At 47.0% G+C, this 23,371-nt stretch overlaps 1 protein-coding gene across 6 annotated transcripts in view; it reads right to left on the bottom strand.

Annotated features, from left to right (window-relative positions):
* Window positions 1-23,371, bottom strand: part of PLXNA2 (plexin A2) — a 306,134-nt gene that overhangs the window by 85,694 nt on the left and 197,069 nt on the right. For all 6 annotated transcript variants that reach the window (XM_039536888.1, XM_039536887.1, XM_039536890.1 and 3 more), the window contains 4 exons: window positions 17,157-17,280; window positions 16,295-16,448; window positions 15,018-15,114; window positions 10,202-10,316 (listed from right to left, as the gene is read on the bottom strand). In XM_039536888.1, the coding sequence (XP_039392822.1) occupies window positions 10,202-10,316; window positions 15,018-15,114; window positions 16,295-16,448; window positions 17,157-17,280 (490 nt within the window). The remainder of the gene's footprint in view (window positions 1-10,201; window positions 10,317-15,017; window positions 15,115-16,294; window positions 16,449-17,156; window positions 17,281-23,371) is intronic.

The raw sequence follows: 23,371 nt of genomic DNA on the forward strand, positions 1-23,371 counted from the left end.
ATACCTGATTCAAAAAGGGTCTAATTCTGCAATGCTTCCTCGCATGACCTGCGCGCTGAGAGCTAATGCATGTAGGATGGGGCCCCCACTGAGGGGGAAACAAAATCAGGCTGCTCTATGCATAGCAATCCCAGTTTACACCGGTATGTGAGGGGGATGAGTGGAAAGGTTGCACGCTTAGCGCGGATGCTCCAAAGCTCTCAGCGTACTGTGCAGGCAGTAAAACTGCCCACACGTATTTGCAGCTACATCCACAGATCTGTTGCAGTCATTCACTGGAGAGCTCTCACCATGCCAGATGTAAAGCAAAGCTAGCTAAGGAGATGCCAGCTCTCTAAAAGGATGAACTTTGATGTCGTCGGAAGCCATGATGCTAACTCCCCTTCTTCCTCGCAATATCCTTTAGGCCTCAGGAACTTAAGCCCCTAACTCTTCTGGAAATGGCCCCTTTAGACTTCCTAGAGCTTCCTCAGATTAAGCCTGGAAACAGCAAACCTGGCCTGTCATCCTACAAAATCCTTCTGTTTCATAAAGCGAACCTATGATCCTGACAGGCAGGAGGGAAGGTGTTTCTCTGTGGTGGCTAAGTGATTCCAGCCAATGGACAGCACAAGCATTTCTCGATCCGGATTCAAGATTCTATTCACCTTCAGGATGGAATCTGGCGCTCTGCCAAGAATAAAACTCTCCTAGTCAAATGCAAATGGTCAGAGTGTTATAGAAAAAGCCCTAAAGCACCATACTCCTGCCAGATCAAAGTTACAGCAATTAGAAAAACAACAAGGAGTCTGGTGGCACCTTAAGGACTAACATTTATTTGGGCATAAGCTTTTGTGGGTTATAACCCACTTGATCAGACGCACCGAGTGAAAAATACAGTAGGCAGGTGGCACCTGGCTCTTTGTTGTTTTTGTGGATACCCCCTGATACTTGACAGCAATTAGAAAGGAAACCAAGAAACTAGAGGGGACTCACAAAGTGGGAAGGGGAGCTCAGCTGCAGCCCACAGGGTTGGAGAGGGGTGAGGGAACACACAGAAATTCCACTGCAGGCCTTTCTGCTCCAGTCTGGAGAAACACACATGGAACTGAAACGGACAGAGCAGGGGATGGGCTCTTTCCGCCACAGGAACCAGCAGCCTGTCTCCTCGAGAGCTAACAGACTATGACAGATTCTGGGGAAGAGCCTAATATGGCCTGGGATTTAGCACTTGGCCCCCCACTGTCTTGTATCAAAGAGTAAGGTAAATGGGTTCCTCTCCTATAATGACAGAGAGGAGGGGTTCCAAACAGCTACCCAGAGAGTGGTAAATGACCCCGGATGCAGCACCACACAGCCAGGGCCAAACAGAGAGGCAGTCTCCACTGTCATTGAGTTTAAAGGCCCACTGTGGGGAGGTAATGGACTCCTTCCTGAGCTGCAGAGGCTTCCAATACTGACCAGAGATCCGGACAATGAGAGGACTCAAGTGAAGACAGACCTGAATCCTGAATCATTTCACAAAACAAGTAAGCTTTGGGGGTTCTCAGCTTGAGCTGGGTGAAGTGAAAGTTATTTAATCTTTGAAATGTGCCTGATTTGTGAAGCTGGAAACATTTTATTAAGTTCTCCATAGAAAACCGGACAGAAATATTTTCTCAGCATTTGCATTAAATGAGCAAACAAAAAATCAAAATGCCACTATGCCACAAACTGTGAATTTGGGAAAAGTGGCAGGAAAAGGTGATAGTCTCTGTTTAAGCACATGGCTGGGAGTCAAGAAGTCCTCAGTTCGGTTCCCATCTCCTGTCCCGGCCTGGCCTTAAATAGCATTATTTACCATGTGTATTGTGGTAGAACCTGGAGGCCGCTAGTCAGGGATCAGGGCCCCATTGTGCTAGGTGCTGGACATACACACAATGACAAGACAGCCCAGGCCTCAAAGGGCTTCCAGTGCAAGTGTCTGACGAGAGACAACAGGCGATTACAACGAACAGATGAAAGTAATTAACAAAACTTCACACTTCTGGGCACCTAGAGATGCTGTTAAATAATTTAAATATGCAGGATATCAACTGTACAAACAACATTTAGTAGTAAATATCATTACCCTCATTCTACAGATGGGCAGAGAGACTCCATCAGGTGAAGTGATTCTCCCAAGGTAACATAAAACCAGGATTAGAAGCTAGGTCCCTAAATGACAAGGCAGGATTATCTATATACAGTATTTACAGGCACCCTACAATTGCAGTACCTGAGCAAGGGTACGTCTATACTACCCGCTGGATCGGCGGGTAGTAATCGATCTATCGGGGATCGATTTATTGCGTCTCGTCTAGAGGCGATAAATCAATCTGCGAATCGACGCCCATACTCCACCTCGGCAGGAGGAGTAAGCAGCATCGACGGGGGAGCCGTGTCGGTCGACTCGCCACAGTGAGGACAGCCAGGTAAGTCGAACTAAGATACTTTGACTTCAGCTACGCGACTGGCGTAGCTGAAGTTGTGTATCTTAGATTGACACACACACACCCCTCAGTGTAGACCAGCCCAAAGTATTTGTCCTCACAACCTCCCTGTGAAGCACTGATGGAGGACTGATACCCAGGAAAACCTAAGTGACTTGTCCTGTGTCACACAGAAAGTCTGTGTCACAGCAGGGCATTGACCCAATGTGGCTGAGTGCCAGGCTAGTGCTCTGACCATTGGACAACCCTTTCTATCAATTAAACTAACTCATCGAGAGGCAAACACCACAAGAGCGCCACCACCAGGATCTTGCTCGTTCCATCTATGCAAGGAGGAAACCCATGAATTTCATTAGTGACCATTAGGCAGGCTGAATGAATGCCCTGCCCAGCTCACAGCTATACTGATGGGATCTCATCTCTCCGCTGAGTCAGGCATGTTGTAAATGAGAAACAGACGCTGGCCAGTATGGGAGAGCCAGTAGCTTAAGTTGCTGCCTCGTAAACTCTTTTTTTAATGGCACTTTTCCCTGTATATTTTTTATTTTATTTCTAACAGGCCTTCCACAGATTAACAGCCAAGAGTGATTTTAAACTCCAGCAGAGGGGAAGACGGCCATCCTGGGGGGAAAAAATGACCGTTCCTCCAATGTAGTGACTTTACAAGCTGAAAGGGAATGCTTACTGTTTTAAGCATTGACTCTGACATAGCTAATACTTGGGTATCACAAGTTCAAATCACAGCAGGGCTGATTCAGCATTTATACAGCTAAGAATCATGCTGCAAGGGCTCTCTGAAGAGCTGTAGGCACTCTTTAGAGCTTGCGCAATTGTCTAACACAGGGCTTTCCCCCAATGTCCTTGAACAAAAGTTCCTTCCTTGTCCTCCCTGTTGTGCATTATTAAGCAGAAACCAGCCTCCACCCTAGAGATGACTGCATTTCAGTGGGTCTGTGTTTAGCTGCTCAACCCTCCGCCCCATCAAAAAAACAAACAAACAAAAAAAAAACAACCTTTAACTGTGTCGCTGCAGGAGAATCTCAATATTTAGCCCTGAAAAAATGAATGTGTTATGGACCATTATCCTTCTTGGCAACAATCATTCACTAGACAAGCTGAGTTTTGAAGAAATTCTTTTTTCCTATAAAGGAGGAAAAAAACAGAACCCACATTTTTCATATATCATATCTGTAGAGCTGAAATTGCTGGTAGCAAAAAATTTTCTACCATCATTAGAGGCAAGTAGGACATAATGGATTTTTTCTTTTAGCAAGGGTTTCACTGGGAGAAAAATGTCACATTGGGATACTGGGGAAAATAAAGAGTCAGTCAGATTATGAGTGCACTCTACTCTGGGGACAAGGGAAAAAGTGCAGCAACTATATGTTGTTTGACAGCTACAATGATTGTATTAATAAGGGGACATAAAGTTTGGAATAGAGGGATATTCAGGGAGATTCCACATTACCAACAGCACAGGCACTTGTGGGGACCACATCGCTGCTAGCCGTTTTTACTGAATTTATCAGATGAGTGATTGAAGCTACAAAACCTGCAGGGGCTTGTGGAGGGTGCTGAGTTTGCTCAGAAGTTGCATACATTACTGAAAGCACCATCGGGGCTGCTCCATTCCCTGTTTGTGCCAGTTCCAATCCCAATTCTCTGCTTTGCTTTCGGTTCTTTTAAAAAAATTTGTCACTGCAATAATGCACAAGGTCATCTGTGCACACATGCATTTCCATAGCCTATGCATGTGATGGAGCATATAGGTACGTGTCACTGCATTAATGCACCTGTGCATGTGTTTTCATGTTCTGTATACACAACTGGGTATGCAGGTATGTGTAACTGTTTTTGTGCAGACATGTAGACTTGTACACAGTGTGTGTGCCTGTCCAGATACAGTCTCTCCTAGCTTATCCATTATGAGTGAGTTTTTAATCACAATTATTTAGTTTGGGATACACTGCACACTGTATGAATACCTCTTCTATTGTTAATAAACTTCAGATGTTTATCAATGTTTTCCAGAAATTTCATAAGGGGGTGTCAGAGTAGCAGCCGTGTTAGTCCTGTTTTTTTATAAGGGGGTGTGTGTGCATGTGCATTCACGTGCACACCGCTTCCCTCTACTGGTTGGAATAAAAAAAGCACAACAAGCCCTACACAGCTGACAGCTAATGGAGATGCTCCTTTAACTCAAATGGCAGGTGCCTGTGCTGCTGCTGCTGAGTTTTATCACTGCTTCCGCTATGAAGTTCTGAGTGTCCCTTGAGTGCTCCATAAAAGAGAAAGAGATGCTGTCAGCAGAATACGTGATTTGTTCCATAAGTTTACTTTCTTTTGTCATTCATGAGAAGTAAATCCTGTAGTGAGTTAGAATGGGCATTAGTACCTCCACTCTCCGATGCAAGAGTGACACATATTATAGAATGTCCTGCCTATGAAATATCTACACACACAATCTACAGAGGTGATCATATTTAATGCTTCTACTCCCAAAGATCCCAAAGGAACTATACAAATTCTACATCAATGAAATACAGCCACTTCTGCTGCTCTTACTCAGGCAGACTACCCTAGAATTTTGGGGCATTTCCCTTCAGTAAGGCACTTATTTAGGGCTTTCCATATGAGGAGCATCAAGTAATTATGCACAAAAGTTATAAGCATTAACCCATGCTAAACACTCAGACCTAGATCCTGCTCTCGCTGGTGTAAATCAGGAGCTGCTCCACTGATGTCAAGGGCATGGCCCCAGATTTAACCTAATGGAAAAGAGAACAGAATTTGGCCCTCAGAAGCCAAGCATGGAAAGAAGAAACTGAACTGACTCAGTGGTGGATTCTCACTGGTAAATTCTCTATTACATGACCCTTTTTCCTCTCTTTTGTGCTGTATGAATTCAGTTGCAACCTGTGTCTTGGCCTGTATTTTGTAAAGTAGGCCACGTGTATTTACAGCACTGCAATAATTAATAATAAATAATAAATTAAAAACAGCAGTTTAGATCAGGTTATGTCTAAGCTGTGTGGTAGTGTAGGTACTACATTGACGGAAGGGGTTTTCCTGTTGATGTCATTAATTCACCGCGCCAAGAGGCAGTAACTAGGTTGACAGAAGAATCCTTCTATCGACCTCACTATGTCTACCCTGGGATGAGGTTGACCTAAGTACGATGCCGAGGCATGAAATGTTTCGCAGCCCTGAGTGATGTAGCTAGGTCAGCCTACATTTCAGGTGTAGACCAGGTTCTCCAGTGAATGTATCCCTTTGCAACCCGTGCCTGAGACGCAATCCTGCTCCTATCGTAGTCAGCGGCAAAGCTCCCTTGACTTCAATGGGAACCGGATCAAATCCCTGCACTTTATCTTGTCATCCCCTGTAGTTTCAGATTGGGCTCGCTCTCCCTCCCATCCCGCTATCACTATTTCCTGCGCCCCTGTTCCCAATCAATGACGAGCACTCCAGGTTCCAGCTGATACAAATCTAACGATTGAAAAAAAAGTTACCAATAAACCCAACCACACAGTTTCAAAGCTGGGAAGAGTTAATCCTGCTGCATAAGGCTTTTTTCATTGCTGCTAGTTCTTTTTCCTGAGTAATTGCCAAATAGCTTCACCAAACTTGTCTCTCCAGGAGTCAGGCCTGATCCAAAGCACACTAAAGTCAATGGAAAGACTGCCACTGACTTCAGATAAGGCCCCTAGTGTGCTCCTCCAGAGCTAACACATTCCCGCTCTTAGAGCCCATGTATTTAAAGGGATTTCAGTGTAAAAAAAAAAAAAAAAAAAAAGGAAGCTTCAGCTTTATATTATTTCTTGCAAGGAACTTTAAGCATCCCTGAAAGCATCAATAGACACAATCAGTTGTAAAGACATCCCTCTAAAAGCAATAATAACTCAAACCTAAACCCGAAAGAGTCAGAATGGATATGAAATTTGGCTCTCTGTAAGCTCTCAGAGCCTGAAACACTCCATCTCCCCGATTCAGCATCTCACACATGGAAATGACATTATCTGCACACAGAGGACATCAAAGAGGGAATGGATCCCACATCCTGGGAAACTAATAGGATTTATTTGGTTCTCTCTCCCCACTGGGATGGGGCATAAGAATGTATTTATGTATCTACATCCCTCTCTGTCTGCATGTTTTATACATTTACACAGACATATTTTATACCCATAATCACCACACACACGTACAAAACCCCAACCTCCTCACACACATTAAAATCATGTTATAGGTCCGATTTGAGTCTGCAGAAGTGGGGAAATTCAGCTCAAGGCTCCATCTGTTTTGCCTCAGGGGCTAAAGCCATATAAGAATGTGAGACAGTCAGTGCTATGAAATCCCTCTGCGGTCTCATCCCAGAAAGCCCTCGTTTTTATGGATGCAGGTGTGCCCCAGGCCTCTGTATTTTCAGCACCTTGAGCAGGGATATTTAACTGTGCGACTTGTACTGATATTAATTAAAGTCATGTGGCTTAAAAAAACCCGCTGAGGAATTAAGTAGTTTGTTGCTTTAATTCTTAGAGAACGGGAAACTGTTTTCTAAGGGTTTTAATTGGCTGCAAGGGGATGCTTCACCTGGGATGAAGGGCAGTTTCTGGCAGATGTCATAAATCAGGATCAATCAGATCTGTCATCAATCAGCTTCGCTTGGAAAAGCAGCTCTGTCTTACCGTTATCGTGGGATTCCATATTTACTGTGGCAATGACTCCAGATCAAATGTGCCCCGTTTATATGCAATATGATTTTTTAAAGGCTCAGTACCACAAATTCAAACTGAGAATCAACACGCTGAGTTCATTCCTTCTCATGCATCATCACCAGCAACAGAGGTTCTGCAGGGCAAATTCCACCCCTCAGTGACACTGGGCCAACCCAACTGTCTTCAGATTAAGCTATCAGAGACCTGTGCCAACTACCATCCCCCAGCAGGCAAGATTGCACAGGTGTAGTTGCTTAACCCAGTAATCAGGTTAGAGTAAACAATTCTGATGATGGTGCAAATGGAGGAATAGCATCCAGGTCACTCCCTTGTAGCTTTTCAGTTCTGCAGGGTGAGCAGCACGAAAAAGCAGCACAAGATTACTTTAGTCATTATAGCCAGCAGATCTGACTCTGAACATGAGCTGGGAGCAGATCTGTGATAAGAAGATGCCATTTTCACAAAGTCACCTTGCATTTTGAGGACTCTGGGTTCTATTTGCTCCTTAACAGAAACTGGCAACTCCTAGTAGCATCAAAGGAGTTGCATGAACGAATCCTGTTGGAAAATAGATCCCCAAGGACCAGAAATATCTGAGTTTTTCCCGCCTGGGAACAGTTTAAATTAAACTTAAAACATGAGAATATTTCTAAGCCCATGCGAGAGTGTGTGTGTGCAAATGCTTGTGTGAGAGCAAGTGTGTCTGAGTGTGCACAGGTGTGAGAGTGGGCCTGCAGCACGTGCTTCTGTTTGGCCATCTTGCCTTCATGGAGGCAGTTCTGGCTGCAATATTATTGCTTATGTTCTGTTTCCAAGACAATAAGCCCTCTGTTATGAAGGCAATGTTGTCTTTGAGCACAAACTTTTTACTAGGGCCCACTGAGATCATTGTGATCTGAACTGTGTTAAGTGAGGAAACTTTTTCCCAGATAATTATCTGACCCCGTGAATTTGCAGGAGTGAAGTGCCTATAATAAAGGCAGTAGGAATACATTGTGTACACAAGTAGCAATTCATTTCCTTTTTTTAAAAAGGCAGGCAAATTAGTCTTTGGTGGTTGCGTTTGCATGCGTGTTCATGGGTGCAGGGTAACCACAATGAACAGTGGACCATCCGCATCATCATCATTACCGCATCAAAGGTAATCACAGAAAGGCACCAGACAGCACATAGCATCCACTGGTAAGAACCAGGCTAAGAGAAGATCCACCGGCTAAACAAGATAGAGGAAGAGCGACAGAGACCTAAGGAAAAGGCCTCCCTGTAATAGAAATAGGAAGCAGTCCTCTAAATCCTGTGATTAGAGCAGAAATGGGAAGTCAGGACTTCTGGATCGTATTCCTGACTCTACCACACACTCACTGCGTGACCTTGGGGCAGTCACGTCCTCGCACTGTCTCCAGTTTCCCACGTGTAAAACTGGGAAAATAAAATACCCTACCTAACTCTACCCAGGGTTTTGAGATGATTGGACTGAACGTGCTGTGGAAGCGTAAAGCATAATTGCAAAGCCATGGAAAAGAGAGAAAACGCTGAGCAGGAAGGGAAGAAAAAAAATAATCACATCACTAGAGAGTAGCAAAAGCAAAGATTCTTGCTCCCTCTTGCTCCCTTGAAAGGAAGTTACTTGGTTTTGTACCAGGATGGTAAAGCTTTCGCTTTGTCTCCAGGGCGGGAGTTTCTCCTCAGGCATCTTCACACTCTGCTGCTTGAAACACTTCTTTGAGGTAAGTGCCTCCTCTCGTAAACGGCTGACAAACGCGGCAGCACCTGTTCCCAATTACCTTCGCTGGTCTCTTCACCGTTGCTGATCCCCCCCGCTGATGTACGCACATGTGTAACTTGTTTATGTTTCTTACTTTGTATTACACGTTTCTTGGCATCATTTTAACGACAGAGGCACACGGGTTGCTTTAGTCTCGCATTACTTGTTGATTTAGTTAGCAGCTCAATGAGCTTCTAAAAAGCGATAAAGGGAACTTCCAAAGCTCAGTGTTTTGCTCTCGTCCCTCTCACTTCCTTAGCCGTTTCATCCTGGTTTTCAGAAGCTCGCCCCATTCAAAGCATTTTAGCCTCAAGGGAGCCATAAATCAAGTAAAAGCTGGCAGCCCCAGTGGCCACTGACTACCTCAGGCAAGGCATTTTGTGGCCCTCTGTCAGAAGGACACTCCATAAACATGTGCCTGCTGCAGATGCTGTGAAGACACAGATGTAGAAGCAGTAAAGGCATGGACCAAAAGCCTGCCAGAATGGCAGAGATCATCATGACTTATTTCTAAAGGCAGCCACAGCTGTGCTCAGTACCTCCCAAAATAGAAAGAAGATGTGATCCTTGCAGAGTTTACAAACTCAGAGCAGACACCACAAGGGGCTGTGAAGTGTCATTGTTCTGGCAAACAACCTGGCAGTGCATGTGGTATCTGCAGTGAAAGGAGCTAACAGCTGCTTTGTCCTCATCACACAGAATTGGGACTATTTCTTTGTTCGAGGAGCAGAAATCCCAAATCAAACCATTATCCAGTCAGGCCACAGTCAAAAAATTCAGACCTGGAAATGCAGCCCAGTCGATAGGCCATGGGGATTCCTCCCGCCAGCTCTGCAATTGACTTGCTTTGTGATTTTGGGAAAGTCACTGCAGCTCTGTGTGCCCCATATATAAAATGGGATTAGTGATGCTCACCCACTTTTGTGATCCTTGGATGGACAGTACTAAGTGAGTGCTAATTATTAGTCAGTCTGAATGTAGCCAAATCTCAGAGGTGGGATCAATTCAGGCCCATCGCTATTGTTAGATGACATCTTCCTGCTTTGTTCTTATTTGCTACTGCCTCTGCACGTCCGGGTACCAGCTGAGACCAGACCAAACACAGAGAAAAATGGGACAAGAGCACAGCTCTTTGCCAGAGAAACAGGAGAACCTCTTACAAACGTCAGCTACGCCAACCATATCACACACTGCTCCATAGAATGGCCGGGTCGGCTCAGAACAGAAAAAGCCCAGTAAGAAAACATTTCCTAACCCAGTCCCAATACCTCAGAAACATTGATCCGTCCTTCCTGAAACGAGCAAGTTGTGGGATCATGAGTACAAAGGTTCCGATATTTGCACCAATGGCAGCGGAAAGCACTGTTCACGCAAGACAGGCACCTGTAGAGTCAGAGAAAGAAATAAGGTCCGTGTTACAGAGATGATTATTGGGAAATGAACTTGACATTGGAACAGACAGGACTATCCATCGGAATGTACACAGGTTTATACATATGAAGATATGTTCCTGGTAGAAAACTACGACAAAATTGCTAAAAAAAAGAATCAGGGACCCAATAACCTGCATGCCAAACACCGCCTCAATTATTTGCTCCTATTTCTGCATCCCACAACAATTTCATCTATTTAGACTGGAAGTTCATTGGGGCAGGGAGCCGTCAGTGGTGTAGCCAGGTGGAGGGAACAGGAGGAGAATCAAAAGACGTCACCCACTGCGGCGCTTTTACTGACGGGGCGGTGCTTTTATTCACCCAGAGGCGCTCCGGGTCTTCGGCAGCACCTCGGCGGCGGGAACTTCACTTGCGCCGCAGGTCTTCGGCGGCATTTCCTTCGGAGCCACCGAAGACACTCGGAGTGAGTGAGGGCCCGCCGTCGAAGACCCGGAGCGCCGCCGAGTGAGTAAAAATTAAAAAGGTGCTGAGATGCTCAGTGTGGGAGCGGCCGCTGCCCCCCACCAGCTACGCTACTGGGAACAGTGGACGTACTTATCTGTGAGGTGCCTAGCACACTTTTGGCACTACAGAGGTAACAGATAATAACATAATGTTCAGTTTAAGAAATCAAGCACTCAAAAGGAGCCCAGGATTCTGCCCCTCAGGCTCTAAAATATAGCCAATCTTTACATGACTTATTAACACAGGCTGAAGCATCTTTTATAACAGGACATAAGGTACAAGAAAAAACAATACAGTGCAATCTTGACGGATTTTAAACCTCAATGGTATCTACAAACAAGCCAGGTTTGAAGAAAATTGGCTCAATTGTTTTCAAAAATCGGAAATATTTAAAGTCATCAACTGTAAACATTTCTATTGGGCCTTTTTCACTCCAATTCAAACCTGGAGCACATTAGATCGCTCGGGGGCACAGCAAACATCTGCGCTTGATGTCGGATGAGGCCAATGGTGCAGGACATGATTTTTGACATGGACTGAGCCTGCCAGTCCAGGAACTGGCTGAGTATTTACTACCTCACACCTCCTACTCTGCTGACGAGGAGCTGGGTGGCTCATAACAATTGTTGATATTTGCAGTAAAGCTTCCTTTGGTCTCAGAAGCGGCTCTCCTATGTGACAGGCCATTTCTTAGAGCAGGTCTATACTAGGAAATTAGGTCGCATTGCTCAGGGGTGTGAGAAATCCACCCCCCTGAATGACACAATCAAACCAACCTCCCCTACCCTGTAGAGAGTGGCTAGGTTGACAGGAGGATTTTCCCCTTGCCCTAGCTACCGCCTCTTGGGGAGGTGGAGTACCTACGCGACAGAACTCCTCCAGTCAGTGCGGGTATTATCTTCATCGACATGCTACAGCAGTGCCGCTACAGCATTTTATGTGCAGACAAGCCCTTGGTGACTGTCCATGGGCAGCATTTCATATGGTTTCCAGGGATGCTCAATTCACCCAAAGGCATGGACTGTGTGACTGAAGGGGGGATACGCACCCCTGTTTGTGCACTGGACAGACCGCCAATGCTCTGTTATTTTCTGTCTAAAGTTACTGTCACTAAAATGCATATTTAACGGCTTCTCCTTTTTACACCTGAGTTGTATTTTCCTTTTTAAGCATCTGTAGTGACTTTAATAGCTAAGGAAGCTTATTCTAATCATGAAAATGCAAATCTGGGTAGCAATATCAAGCGCCGTGAGCTTATTTAATTATTCCTTTATTTGACCCATTTCTGTCTCCATTTCGGCTTGCCGCACTCCTGCCCTCCCACCTTGGACCTGACCTTTAGCTTTCTGATCTGGGGTAGAAGGGGCTCTCTGCTTGGCTTAGCACGGCTGAGATTACAGGAGGAAGGTCATTCTGATGATCAAGCCCAACAGTTTGCTTAGGTGCCTGTCACTGTAATGTGTGGTTTTCTTGCTTCTGCCTCAGCTCCATTCTGTCTCAGCTGGGAAGGGGCAAAGATTGGACAGGGAGTCGCAGACAAGTGACTTCTTGAAAGCTCATCCACAGTGAGTGCCTTGGCTCTTTCATGAGGAGAGTTTCTCACACAGTCGCTCCCTCGCCCCAGCAAAGTCCCCTCAGAAAGCAGTTTCCATTAAAAAAAAAAAAAAAAAAGGGTCCCCTTTGCTTCTAAATCAGGAAGCATCCCCACCCTACGGCATCTGGGAACCCCTCCCTGCTAGAAATGGGCCCCAAACCAGAACCATTTATCAGATTCCCCAGCCCTCCCTTGAACTTTGTGGGGACTTGCATTAATGGAGCCCAGATCCAAACCATCCCAGCTTTTAGGCTTGCAAAACAAGAACCCAACTGATGAGGGTTAGCAAAATCACTCCACACCTACAGACTGGCCCCTGTCCGACAATGTACTACACACGGCTGGACATGCCACCTGTGAGAAACAGCAGAGTTCAGCACGCTGCACCTTCCATAACCCAGAGAAGGAAAAGTCATTCCCCACACTGCTGTGCAGCCAGAAGGGACAGAGTATCCTCCACTCCCGAAGTTTGGCAATGAGCACTAAGCCATTTCTAGGTCTGTCTCATCCAGGGGCTAATTGGTGAGCTTTCTTCCAGCATGCCTGACTCATGCCCCTGGTGCCTTCAGACAGCAGCGCAGGGCAGTGTAGATTTTATGGAAGACACACTTTTAGCACTTTGCCTTTAAGAATTAGTCACTTATGCCATGTCTGACCCCAGTGTAATTTCCTGTTAGAAAGGGATGAGGGCAGAGTAGACCCATTGCCTCATCCGGTTCAAATCTCCACTCCCAGGTAAGGTTAGGAGCAGCAGGAGCTCCAGCCAGATATCCTGAAGGGACATCCTTGTTCCAGCCAAACTGGTGGGAATTCAGGGAAGAGCAACAAGACTGCATAAGAGACTTGAAGGACAGATTTACAAGGAGGGGAAGAGAAAGGTCTCTAAAATCCATTACGCTTGGCTAAGGGATGAGGAAGTGGGGACATTACTGTCTACAGGGATATGAAAGTACTCTCCACACATGCAGTGTGGATTTGCTGATGGGATATAACTGGGAGTAATGAGACCCATCTGTCGAGGGACTCATATGGGCACTATCTCTGTAGTGCCTGAACTGAAGTTAAAGGCAAAATGTAGGCTGAATGCCAGGAAAACGACATGAAAGCCAAGCCTATTAGACTGTGGAAGAGTCTCCCAAAAGAGTGGGAGAAGCCCCATTACCTGGGACTTGAAAGCTAGGCTGGACAAAGCAATGCTGAATAGAAAAGGTGACAACCCTGCTTGGACACTCCCTGGCCCCTGGCAGCAGGATAGGGCTAACAGAGCATTTCCAGCTCTAACTTCTACCATTCTGGAGCCAGCTGTCCAATCCCTGGCAGTAGGAGCTGCTTCCCCAGCACAGCAGTTCAGGCCTGCCTTTCATTAGCTGGTCTTTGGCACGGTATTCACAGTCTCCCGTGTCCTGCACATGTTTCACTTTGGTTGTGCGAGGTTTCGGTTTGTTTGTTCCCACTGAGATATCTATAAACACTTCAGAAATTTTAACAAACCACAGCCAGCAGCCTTCTGCCTCAAGGGCTTCCGGGGAAAGGCTGCTGTGGGGAACACGCTCTGCACTGCTCGGCCATCTCAAGAACAGATTGAGAGCCAAGAGGCACCTGTGTCTACAGTCTGCCCTCCCTGAGGAACTGACAGGGCCTGCACTTGCCTGCTAGGATCTTTTCCTGTGAAGTTGAAAGGAGCTCAGAGCTTTGTGGGGCTTCTCTGGCCTGATCTTAGGGGAAGGAGACACAGCAAAAGCGCCATCTCTAGTAGAAACATTTTCTCCCCATGTGTCTGAAAAACAAGCTGAACAGCAAACCCCAGCCTAGTTCCCTTCACTCCACTCCTGTGCTCTCCTGGCACAACCACCCTGTCCCTTTCCCCACACCTCTTGCTGCCCCATCCCCCTTTGTCTTCCTTTTGAGAGTCTACAACAGAACACATCCTTGCGCTGTCTTAGCAGTTTATGGAGGGAAAGGCCTCTGAGTCTCCTATAGATATTTGCTTTATAGGGAACTCCCAGGCACTTTCTTCTCTCCCTTCCCCTCAGCTGCCTGTGAGTAAGGATGGAGTTGAGCTCACAGTTGCAGGATCATGCAGCTTGGGGGCACCAGCAGGTCAAGCTTCTTTCAGACACACTCATTCTCTGCTAAGGCAGATAAATCTCGGTGCTCTTGGAAAAGTTTCCACATGATGGGGATCTCTCGGTTTCTCTCTGTTGCTGACGACCCTGAAAGGTCAGACTGCCAGCATCAAGCCAGAACCTCCCCCAGTACATGACTGAAAATCTTATTCCTCTTCTGTTTTAATCCTCTGTGCTGCCTCACACGCATTCGGCCGATGTCCATCTTGGTGGCGCAAGAAGGGCTCTTGGTGGCACAATACACCTCAGAGCAGTTCTGTAGTCTGGCTTGGCACACTGGGTGTCCTGGGAGGAATCCTGTCTTCCTGGGGTGTGCATCAGCTGTGGCACTCGAGAGGTTAATAAAGAAACCCATTCCACTATGTACTTAGACAGCAGGCTCCATTCGGGGGGGGAAGAACCAGGGGCCTGGATCTGGGATGCTGGTGGGGAGGGAAAGTGGGAAAGGAGGAAGAGGGTGTCTTACAGTTGGTGAGCACTGCAGTTGTAGAATTTGAACTCGGTGCTGACGAACATCTTGCCTGTCTCCTTGGATTTCAGCTGGAGCTCCAACCCGAACCAGTCTGGAAAGAGAGGAGGGGAGGGTGATTACATCAGCATAAACTAACAACAGGACTGGGGATAGTTCACAGTCGATCCTGAAATGCAGCCCAGGATGGGGTGTTGCAGGCAAGGACTGGAGGGCATTAACAGAGCTAAGTAAGAGGCTCACCACTGGAATAATCAAGAATAAACTGCACTAGCTGAGCTGTGCGAGGGAGGTTTGCTCTTCACTTTCCTAGCTCTCTCCAAGCCCCTAACTTTCATGAGCACTCAAATTCAACATAACATTGTACATATAGGAAAATATCAGCAGGAAAGCACAGATGACACCTGGGTGCACGCCAAGGAGAAAATGAGTTTAAAACAAGTAGCATTCTGGTTCTGGGGACAGAGAGAGGCGGGGGGAGGGGGAGGGGGAATAGGACAGCAGTGACATTAACGAAGAAACAACCCAAAGATCGAAACCAAAAAATAGAAACCTCATCCACCTACTCACAGCAACTGAGTCAGGCCTGAGTGCAGCAACCCCCACACTTCCACCTCCCACATCTGCCTAGCATGAAGGGTGAGTTCCCTGGTGGGATGAGAGACAAGAAGGTAGCTGGCTTGAAGATTCACCAGTTATTGGGGTTTCTTGGGCACAGCCTATATCCTGAGGATCTGGGTTGTTACCGGACAGCCACCTCCAGCCCCATTCCTGGATGGTTTGTCATCCTGCACAGCATCAACGGGGTTCAGGCAGGATTGACATACAGCCCAGCTGTGGTCTGCTCTGCCTGGCAGCTAGATCTAGCCCTGCTCAGCACTTGCTGGCTCCTTTCCCCCATAAGGTGAATACACAGGCGAAACACAAGGCCACCAGGCAGCGGCAGCTCCAGGCACCAGCGCTCCAAGCACGTGCCTGGGGCGGCAAGCCACGGGGGACGCCCAGCTGGTCCCTGCAAGGCCGGCAGTCAGGCTGCTTTTGGCACTTGCCTGAGGGAGGTTCGCCGGTCCCGCGGTTTCGGTGGCAATTCGGCGGCGGGCACGCCGAAGCCGTGCGACTGGCAGACCTCCCGCAGGCGTGCCGCCGAATCCACGGGACCGGAGACCTCCCGCAGGCAAGCCGCTGTAGGCAGCCTGACTGCCGTGCTTGGGGTGGCAAAAAAGCTAGAGCTGCCCCTGCCACCAGGCAATACTCCAATCATGAAATCAGCTCACCTTGGTCCACAGGAATGGTGGGGACATCTTTAGGGGCCGGTGAAACGCAGACAACCTGGCTGCCGGAAACTTGGCCTTCCACCTCAGTGAAGTTTCCAAACAAACAGGTGATTCCAGCTGACAAGTCTGGAGCATCACTCACCAGCAGGCTGAGCTGGAACAAGGGAAAAGGAGAGAGAAAAAAATACAACCAAGATCCCATTAGCTGTCAGAACTACCCAGAGTTCCCTTTAGATTTTCAGCACCTGCTGCTTCTCTGTGGAGCATCAAACCTACGCAGAGAAAAAGACCAGACATGTAGCACGCAGCCACTCCTTTTGCTGTAACCAGAGGAGGGAAGGTAGACAGTGTTGCAATTTTTTTCTCCACTGATATATGATGGTCATACAGTCCCCTCTTTAGCCAGTCCCTGGGAAAAGGAGGGCCCATGTTCTGGCACCTGCCTGTCCCAGTGCAGCACCTGGAACAGAGCAGGTGAGGACGGTGTGCAGCCGCTTAGAAAGGAACAGCTGGGAGCCTATGGGCAGCTACATCCTCCCAGAGGGACAAGTAATGGCAGGCAAAAGAGAAACTTTTCCTTCAATGTTTAATGGAGGCTGGCAGTTGCTCAGTGAAAATGTGGGCACTGGGGCCGGATTTGGGGATGTGGGTGTCTGTGTGACCTCTGACTCCTAAGGGATTGGAATATCCCTTCCCTTACCAACCCCTTCATGAACCTGAACTCCATGTTCACGGGAAAGTATCTGTAGAGAAAAAAAGTGGCTCTGTCATTATGATTCTGAGCCTGTGTGTCTGGAGCACTGTCTGTCACAACTGAGCTACCCTTGCCCTGCGCACAGAACCACCTGCCACCTGTACCTACCGGAAGGCTGTGCTCAGACACAGAGATGCTGCTGGGCTGTACGGTGACACTCATACACTGGTTGATGCTGGCTGCAAATCGGTACGGCTCATCTGCTCGCTCGCACTTGTCCTTCCGGGAGCACCTGAAATACACACAAGCGTCAGTGCAAAGGGACACCTGATGAACTTATCTCTGTCTGTCAAACAGCAGAGGGTGCCACTGCTGGTCAGGATTGTGGTGCATCAGCAGAGCTGTCGAAGCAGAGCCCAGCATTGGCTGGATAAGTGCAGCAACAGGGGATAATAATGACCAGGACTGAGGTGCATCGACAGAGCTCTGTGCACAGATTCCAGGGCCAGTATAGCAGGTGCAGAGGCTGCAGATCAGAAAAGAAATGCACTAGCAGACACATTTGGGGTAGAGAAGAGCACTGAGCCCTGGGATGAAAAGACCATTGGGTGCTGCTAGGAGACGTGCACAACCTGGGCCTGATTTTAGCTGTGTTGAGCACCCACAGCTCCCGAGGACTTCAGGTGGATCTGAGGGAACTCAGCATTTCTGAAAACCAGACCCAGTATATCTGGCTCAGATCAGCACTCTGAGCTCCTCATTTCTGTCAAGAACGAACTCACAATCCACGTGCTACCTTAAATAAAAAGCAATAAAAGGCATTCACAAGACAGCACCCTGCACTTTAATTAAAAGAAAAACACGCGGCTAATAAATCTTCTCTTACAAAGCCAAGGGTCTTGAAGTGCTGGAAGCTGTAATTTCTTATCCTGAGGCTGGAGACACTAGAGTTAAGTTCAGTTGTCATGCCCAAATCTCCCTGACTCTTCCCACCCTCCTTCCGCCTTGCAAAGAAACCATTAAGTGTGCCAAGCTGAATGATGAGTGCTGCTCCTGGAGTGCCGGCCGCGCTGTGTGCTCATCACCGAAGCCATTGCACTGAGGAGAACCTCAGTGTGGACTGAAATTGATTCACAATCAGAGCTGATCTCCGAATCAGGAGAGGTGAAGTAAAAAGGGCTAATCAGTTCCCACCTCACGACTCTGCCCCATGATTGGAAATTAAGGAGCCATTCAACAAAACAGAGGGCTGAAAATGCTACGGTGCAGTATGTGGAGTCAAGCTGTGACCCTCCCTGCAGCTGTAAAGCACATTTATTATGGCCGTGCTTAGGGACCAATCCAGATCGGGGCCCCATTGTGCTAGGCACTGTACAAACACAGAAGGGTAGCGAGTCAGAGGCTGCAGCTGGATTTTTAAAAGAGCTGGATAATTTTATGACCATCCGTATAACTGCAGTTACATAAGCTAATATAAAGAGGCCAACTACAGCCAATGGTGGTGATGCGGACACCTGTCCACTAGGAACCGGATAGAGACTCACCAACTTATTTTACACAGAACAAATTACCATTAAAATAAGCATTACCAGCTGTCACTGCATAGTGGTATCAGAGAAGTAGTACAGTGCTTTTCTATCCTATGGTATACGAGGAAAGCAGAGTCTTTCAGATCCCACTATATAGTAGTGGCTGACATATGTTGAATTTTATTGGTGTCAACGAACAGTTATCAAATTATATCAACTTTCACTTACTGTTAACCTCTGAATGCCATTACCAGTCGCCTGAGACCCCTGTTCAAGTGCTTTTCTAAGCACCCATTTGAATGTATTTGTTACTTTACGCAGTAAAGTGCTCTTCTCCCACTTAGGACTGGAGTCAGTGGAACGAATACTCAACACAAAAGCAGGTTTGGCTGTTTTGTTTTCCTTGTGGCAGGGCTGGATGGAATCTTAGGTAAACATCTACATTAGCAGACATACTGACTGTTCCACAAAGAGTCTTAATCTCCCCGTACCAAACCTCTCCTCAATGAGGTGACAAGAGCCTTGCAAAACTGGGACTCAAACAAAAAAAAAGGGGGAGCTATATTCATTGCTGAAAGGCTGTTTGCTTCTGAATAAGAAAAGCACCGAGGTTACCACTTTCTCTTTCCATACCTGACAATTGATGTAGCTGTTCCCCTCCCCCACTTTCTCTTTTTTGGAATATAATAATGGATCTAAATATGAATGCTGCTAAAGAAAAGAATTATTGGGGTTTAAGTGAATCTGTAAGATAGCTTGAAAGTGAGCTCTTGACTGGAGCCTTTATCTCATTGACTCACTGGAATGGCTCTTTTTTATCATACTATTTATGGCAACAGCCCTAACAGAGATAAATAGGTCTGTAGACAATAACATACTTGCAGAGAGCAGCATATAGAGCGCGCCTTGGAGGCTGCAAATTCCACTGGACCAAGGATACTCAATCTCCTTGAGGCCTCTGCCTACCTCCCAAAGAGCAGAATTGCTGGAGGAGTACTAGTAAAATTAACTTCTCTGTCTTGATTATAAAGTAAAAGCGAATGAATGGAGATCACACCCCAAGCTGGATCTTGGGAATACTGTACATGAGGCAGGTTGCTCATTCTTTTAGATGGTGGTGAACCAAGGGAGCCTGCAAAAGGAAACATACTTTTCCCTTGTAGGGATTTTTGGAATCTCATGTTATGTCCCAGACTCCTGGAAGGCTTCTTAAATCAAGGTGCAACACAGTGTGTTCTGTGTCCTTCTCCAGTGGGAAGTCCCCTACCCTGCTACTTCTACCAGCTAATGGATTTATACCCTTAGATCAAATGTTAGTGGCCTGTGCCGTGGTGCTGAAAATTGGTCCATAGAAAAATTAACACCACAATTAATTGGCAGCCTAAAAGGTCTTCGGGCCAGAGGTTGTCTTCCTATTCAGCCCGGCAGTATAAGTGGCAGTCTGCAGTAGCAAGTCTTAGAGCCCCAGTCTACACACTCGGGCTCATGCTATGGCACTCCTCATAGCTGCATAGATATTCGGGCTTGGGCTGCAGCTCAGACTCTGAAGCCTAAAAGATGGGGATGGGCTTCACAGCCACAATACCTACCCAGCTTCTTTTTGGCACTGCAGCATGAGTCCTGTGAGCCTGAGTCTGACAACCTGGGCTGTGAGACCTGTTGCCGTGGGCTGCACAGATGTACCCTGACACGTTTTGGGTGCTACTGAACAATCGGTAAAGGTGAAAACCTGCATTGAAATGCTTACTTATGAAATACAATGTGAAATCAGACTCAGCTAATCCCCAGTACGCCTCCACTGTATGTTTGCCCAGAGCACAATCTCTTCTATTCCAATATTAAATTCCAGGTCTTCCCCTTGCTTCTTTCATCCCTACCTCAACCTGCCTTCCAAAACCTCTGCGGGGGATTAAGTGGATGCAGAAGCTGTTAGTTCAGCTCATTTCACCCTTTTGGCTTTGATTTTAGTTCCTCGGTCTCATGGGCTTGTGCAGGTGAATGTATGTAAAGGCACCTCCCCTAACACAATGTAGCTCTTCGTCGTCCTCTAGATGGAATATAGAGAATTGTGGCTCTGCTGCTGTGTGTGACCTAACAGATCTGACCCTTTAGCTCAAACACAAGCAGCTCCTGCTTTTAGATCCAGAGATCATGGGTTTAATCCCCACAGACAATTTAACCAGGGGCATCATTACACTTAGATTATACATTTACAAGTGCCCAGTGCCAAGAACAAAGGGGCACCAATCCCTGACTGGGACCTCTAGGCACAACTGCAACAGTAATATTAAATAATAAACAACACTAATAATAATATGCTGCAGTCACTCAGAAATCGATGACAGCAGTAGGGATAGAACTCAGATCCTCCTGGTCACTTAGGAGTTTTATGGCAACAGTGGATACAACTGAGATCCTCCTGCACTAAAACGGGGCAGTACAGAGCCTATGACACACACTCCTGATTCCATCCAGCAGAGGTCAGTGGTGTCTGTGTCTGTCTGTCTTTCACTCGCACATCAGTTCATGACATTGTTACGATTTCAAGATCCAAAAGCTTTAGTTGCCTTGGTAACCACTCAAAGTTCTGGCTAAGCACCCACAAGTTCGGATTCTGATCTGAGCATTCCGAGTCTGCAAAACTGTCCATAAATCCCACATGGATAAACTGTTTCATAGGATCCCCAGCTCATCTTCCCTGCTTCTGGCTGGGACAGGAATACAGCATTATGACAAAGAACTTCTGCAGCTGTTTTGGTATTTCTCTCACCATCCAGGACCCAGAAGTGCAGAAGCAGACTCAAAACAGAAAAAAGGTGGGAAAAGCGGTTTGGTTGGAATCCTGGACCAAGGCTCTCAGTGGTTCTTACTGTATCTGAACCGGCCACTTTACTGTCACAAGGGCTTTATTTTCTCTCTCCCTCGGCACTCTGCCTCTATCTCAGTTTCAATTTCCCCAGCCCCCTAAACTCCGTCTTGTGTGTCTCTTTTTGTTAGCCCTCTGTGAATGCAGCGTGAGCAGCACATCCTGACCTGCGACCTCCCCACCAAACACAGAAGCAGCTGGCCCATCTGGCAGGGGTGAAATGTAAAAATTAGAGGCAAGAGATGACAAATGAAATACAAACACGCCAGCATTGGGGGCTTCCAAACAAATATGACAGCGGCTTCAGTAACAGCAAGATAAACTAAATTATTTACAGCTTCAGACAGGGGCTAAAAAATGATCATTGCTCTGCGCAGGCAGTGGGAAGGCAGAAAAACTCCAAGGAAGGGTCGGAAAATACCAGCAGGGAAGACGAGGTTGTAGTGGCCTGTGTACTGCAGGCTGTTGGCCAGATTTAGCCCTCTACCTCAATGCATAGTCTAGTTCCCCCAACCTTCCCGCTCTACTCCCCTTTTATCTTACCTCTGTATGTGCAACACTCCACGCCCCTGGCCTGAGTTCTCTTCTTACAAGCTACCAGTCCCTATGTTGGGCAAGGGAAAGTCATGTAATGGTTCAGGAAGGGGGACTGGGAGCATGAACTCCTGGGTTTTGCCTGTCCTGCCACTGATGTTTTGTGTGACCTTGAGCAAGTCATCATCATTGTTTGTATTCAGTAGCACCTGGAGGCTCAAACTGAAATCAGGGTCCCATTGTGCGAGGTGCTGTACATGCGGTGAGAGACAGCCCCAAAATGCTTACAATCGACATAGTCATGACAGCCACAGTGCGGCAGAAACGAAGTCTCTTCATGCCCTAGTTTTCTTCTCTGCAAAATGAGGATAACAATCCTTACCTTCCCCTCCCTGGTGGGTTGTGAGACTTAATTAATTAGTATCAGAGGGCTAGCCATGTTAGTCTGGATCTGTAAAAGCAGCAAAGAGTCCTGTGGCACCTTACGTCTGTTAGTCTATAAAGTGCCACAGGACTCTTTGCTGCTTTTAATTAATTAGTATAGCAAAGGGCATAGTGATCCTTTCACCTTCCAGCTCTAACCACCTGACAAAGTGAGATTTGTAGTGGGAGGGTATAAACAAAAAGAGCCATAGCTCAAGCAGCAACTAGACAGAGAACAACCTGACTGGGAAGCGCCCCCTGTTTATTAAGGACCCCCACAACACATCCTGGTCCTGTCTGGTAACTGTGGAGCACCCAGAACGCCATAACCACTCCATAGGGTTGATTTAAAAGATTTGTAGGTCCTGTGATATCGCCAACAATGGACAGAGTCAGTGAGGGGTTGGGCGGTCTGGTCTTAAAGGGGGAAGCAATGAAGGAGGAGGAAATAGACAAGCTAAGGCCGTTTCAGGAATTTGACCCAAGAGCAGCAAATTCTTCACTGCTGTGCATTCATTTACACCCAGGCACAGGGAGTGCTGAGTGCTACCAAACCAGAGTGATAGTGTCTCACACGTGTTCTACACTGGTCTAAGTAGCAGCAAGGTAACAGAGCATCAGGCCCTGTGACTACTGGTTATTCTCTTAAAGTTTCCCTGAATGCGGCAACTGAAATTAAACACACGGTTCCCCAGGTTGTGGGAGTGCAGATACCCCTGTGCATACAGGTCTCTAATCCAGTCCAGATTTTGTATATAAGCCTTTACTGCTCTCCTTCTCGTGCCCTCCGAACACCTGCTGCTTCGGCGTGTGGCCAAGCGCTATTGTGTGGGTCCCTGAACTCTGTCCCTCTGCCTCCGCCCCGATTTCCACCCATTTAATGGGAGCGCTTTGCTGGCTGGCATGGAGCCAAAGGGCTTTCGATTCCTTTCTACCAGTGTGCTCCAGGTTTCTCCCCTCAAGTGCGCACGCTGGGTCCCCCTTCCGCTTTAGCAAGTGAACACTATTGTCGCAGAAGCAGTGCGCAAACA

This window comes from Mauremys reevesii, linkage group 4 (genome assembly GCF_016161935.1).
Source record: "Mauremys reevesii isolate NIE-2019 linkage group 4, ASM1616193v1, whole genome shotgun sequence".
NCBI classification, from domain to species: domain Eukaryota; kingdom Metazoa; phylum Chordata; order Testudines; family Geoemydidae; genus Mauremys; species Mauremys reevesii.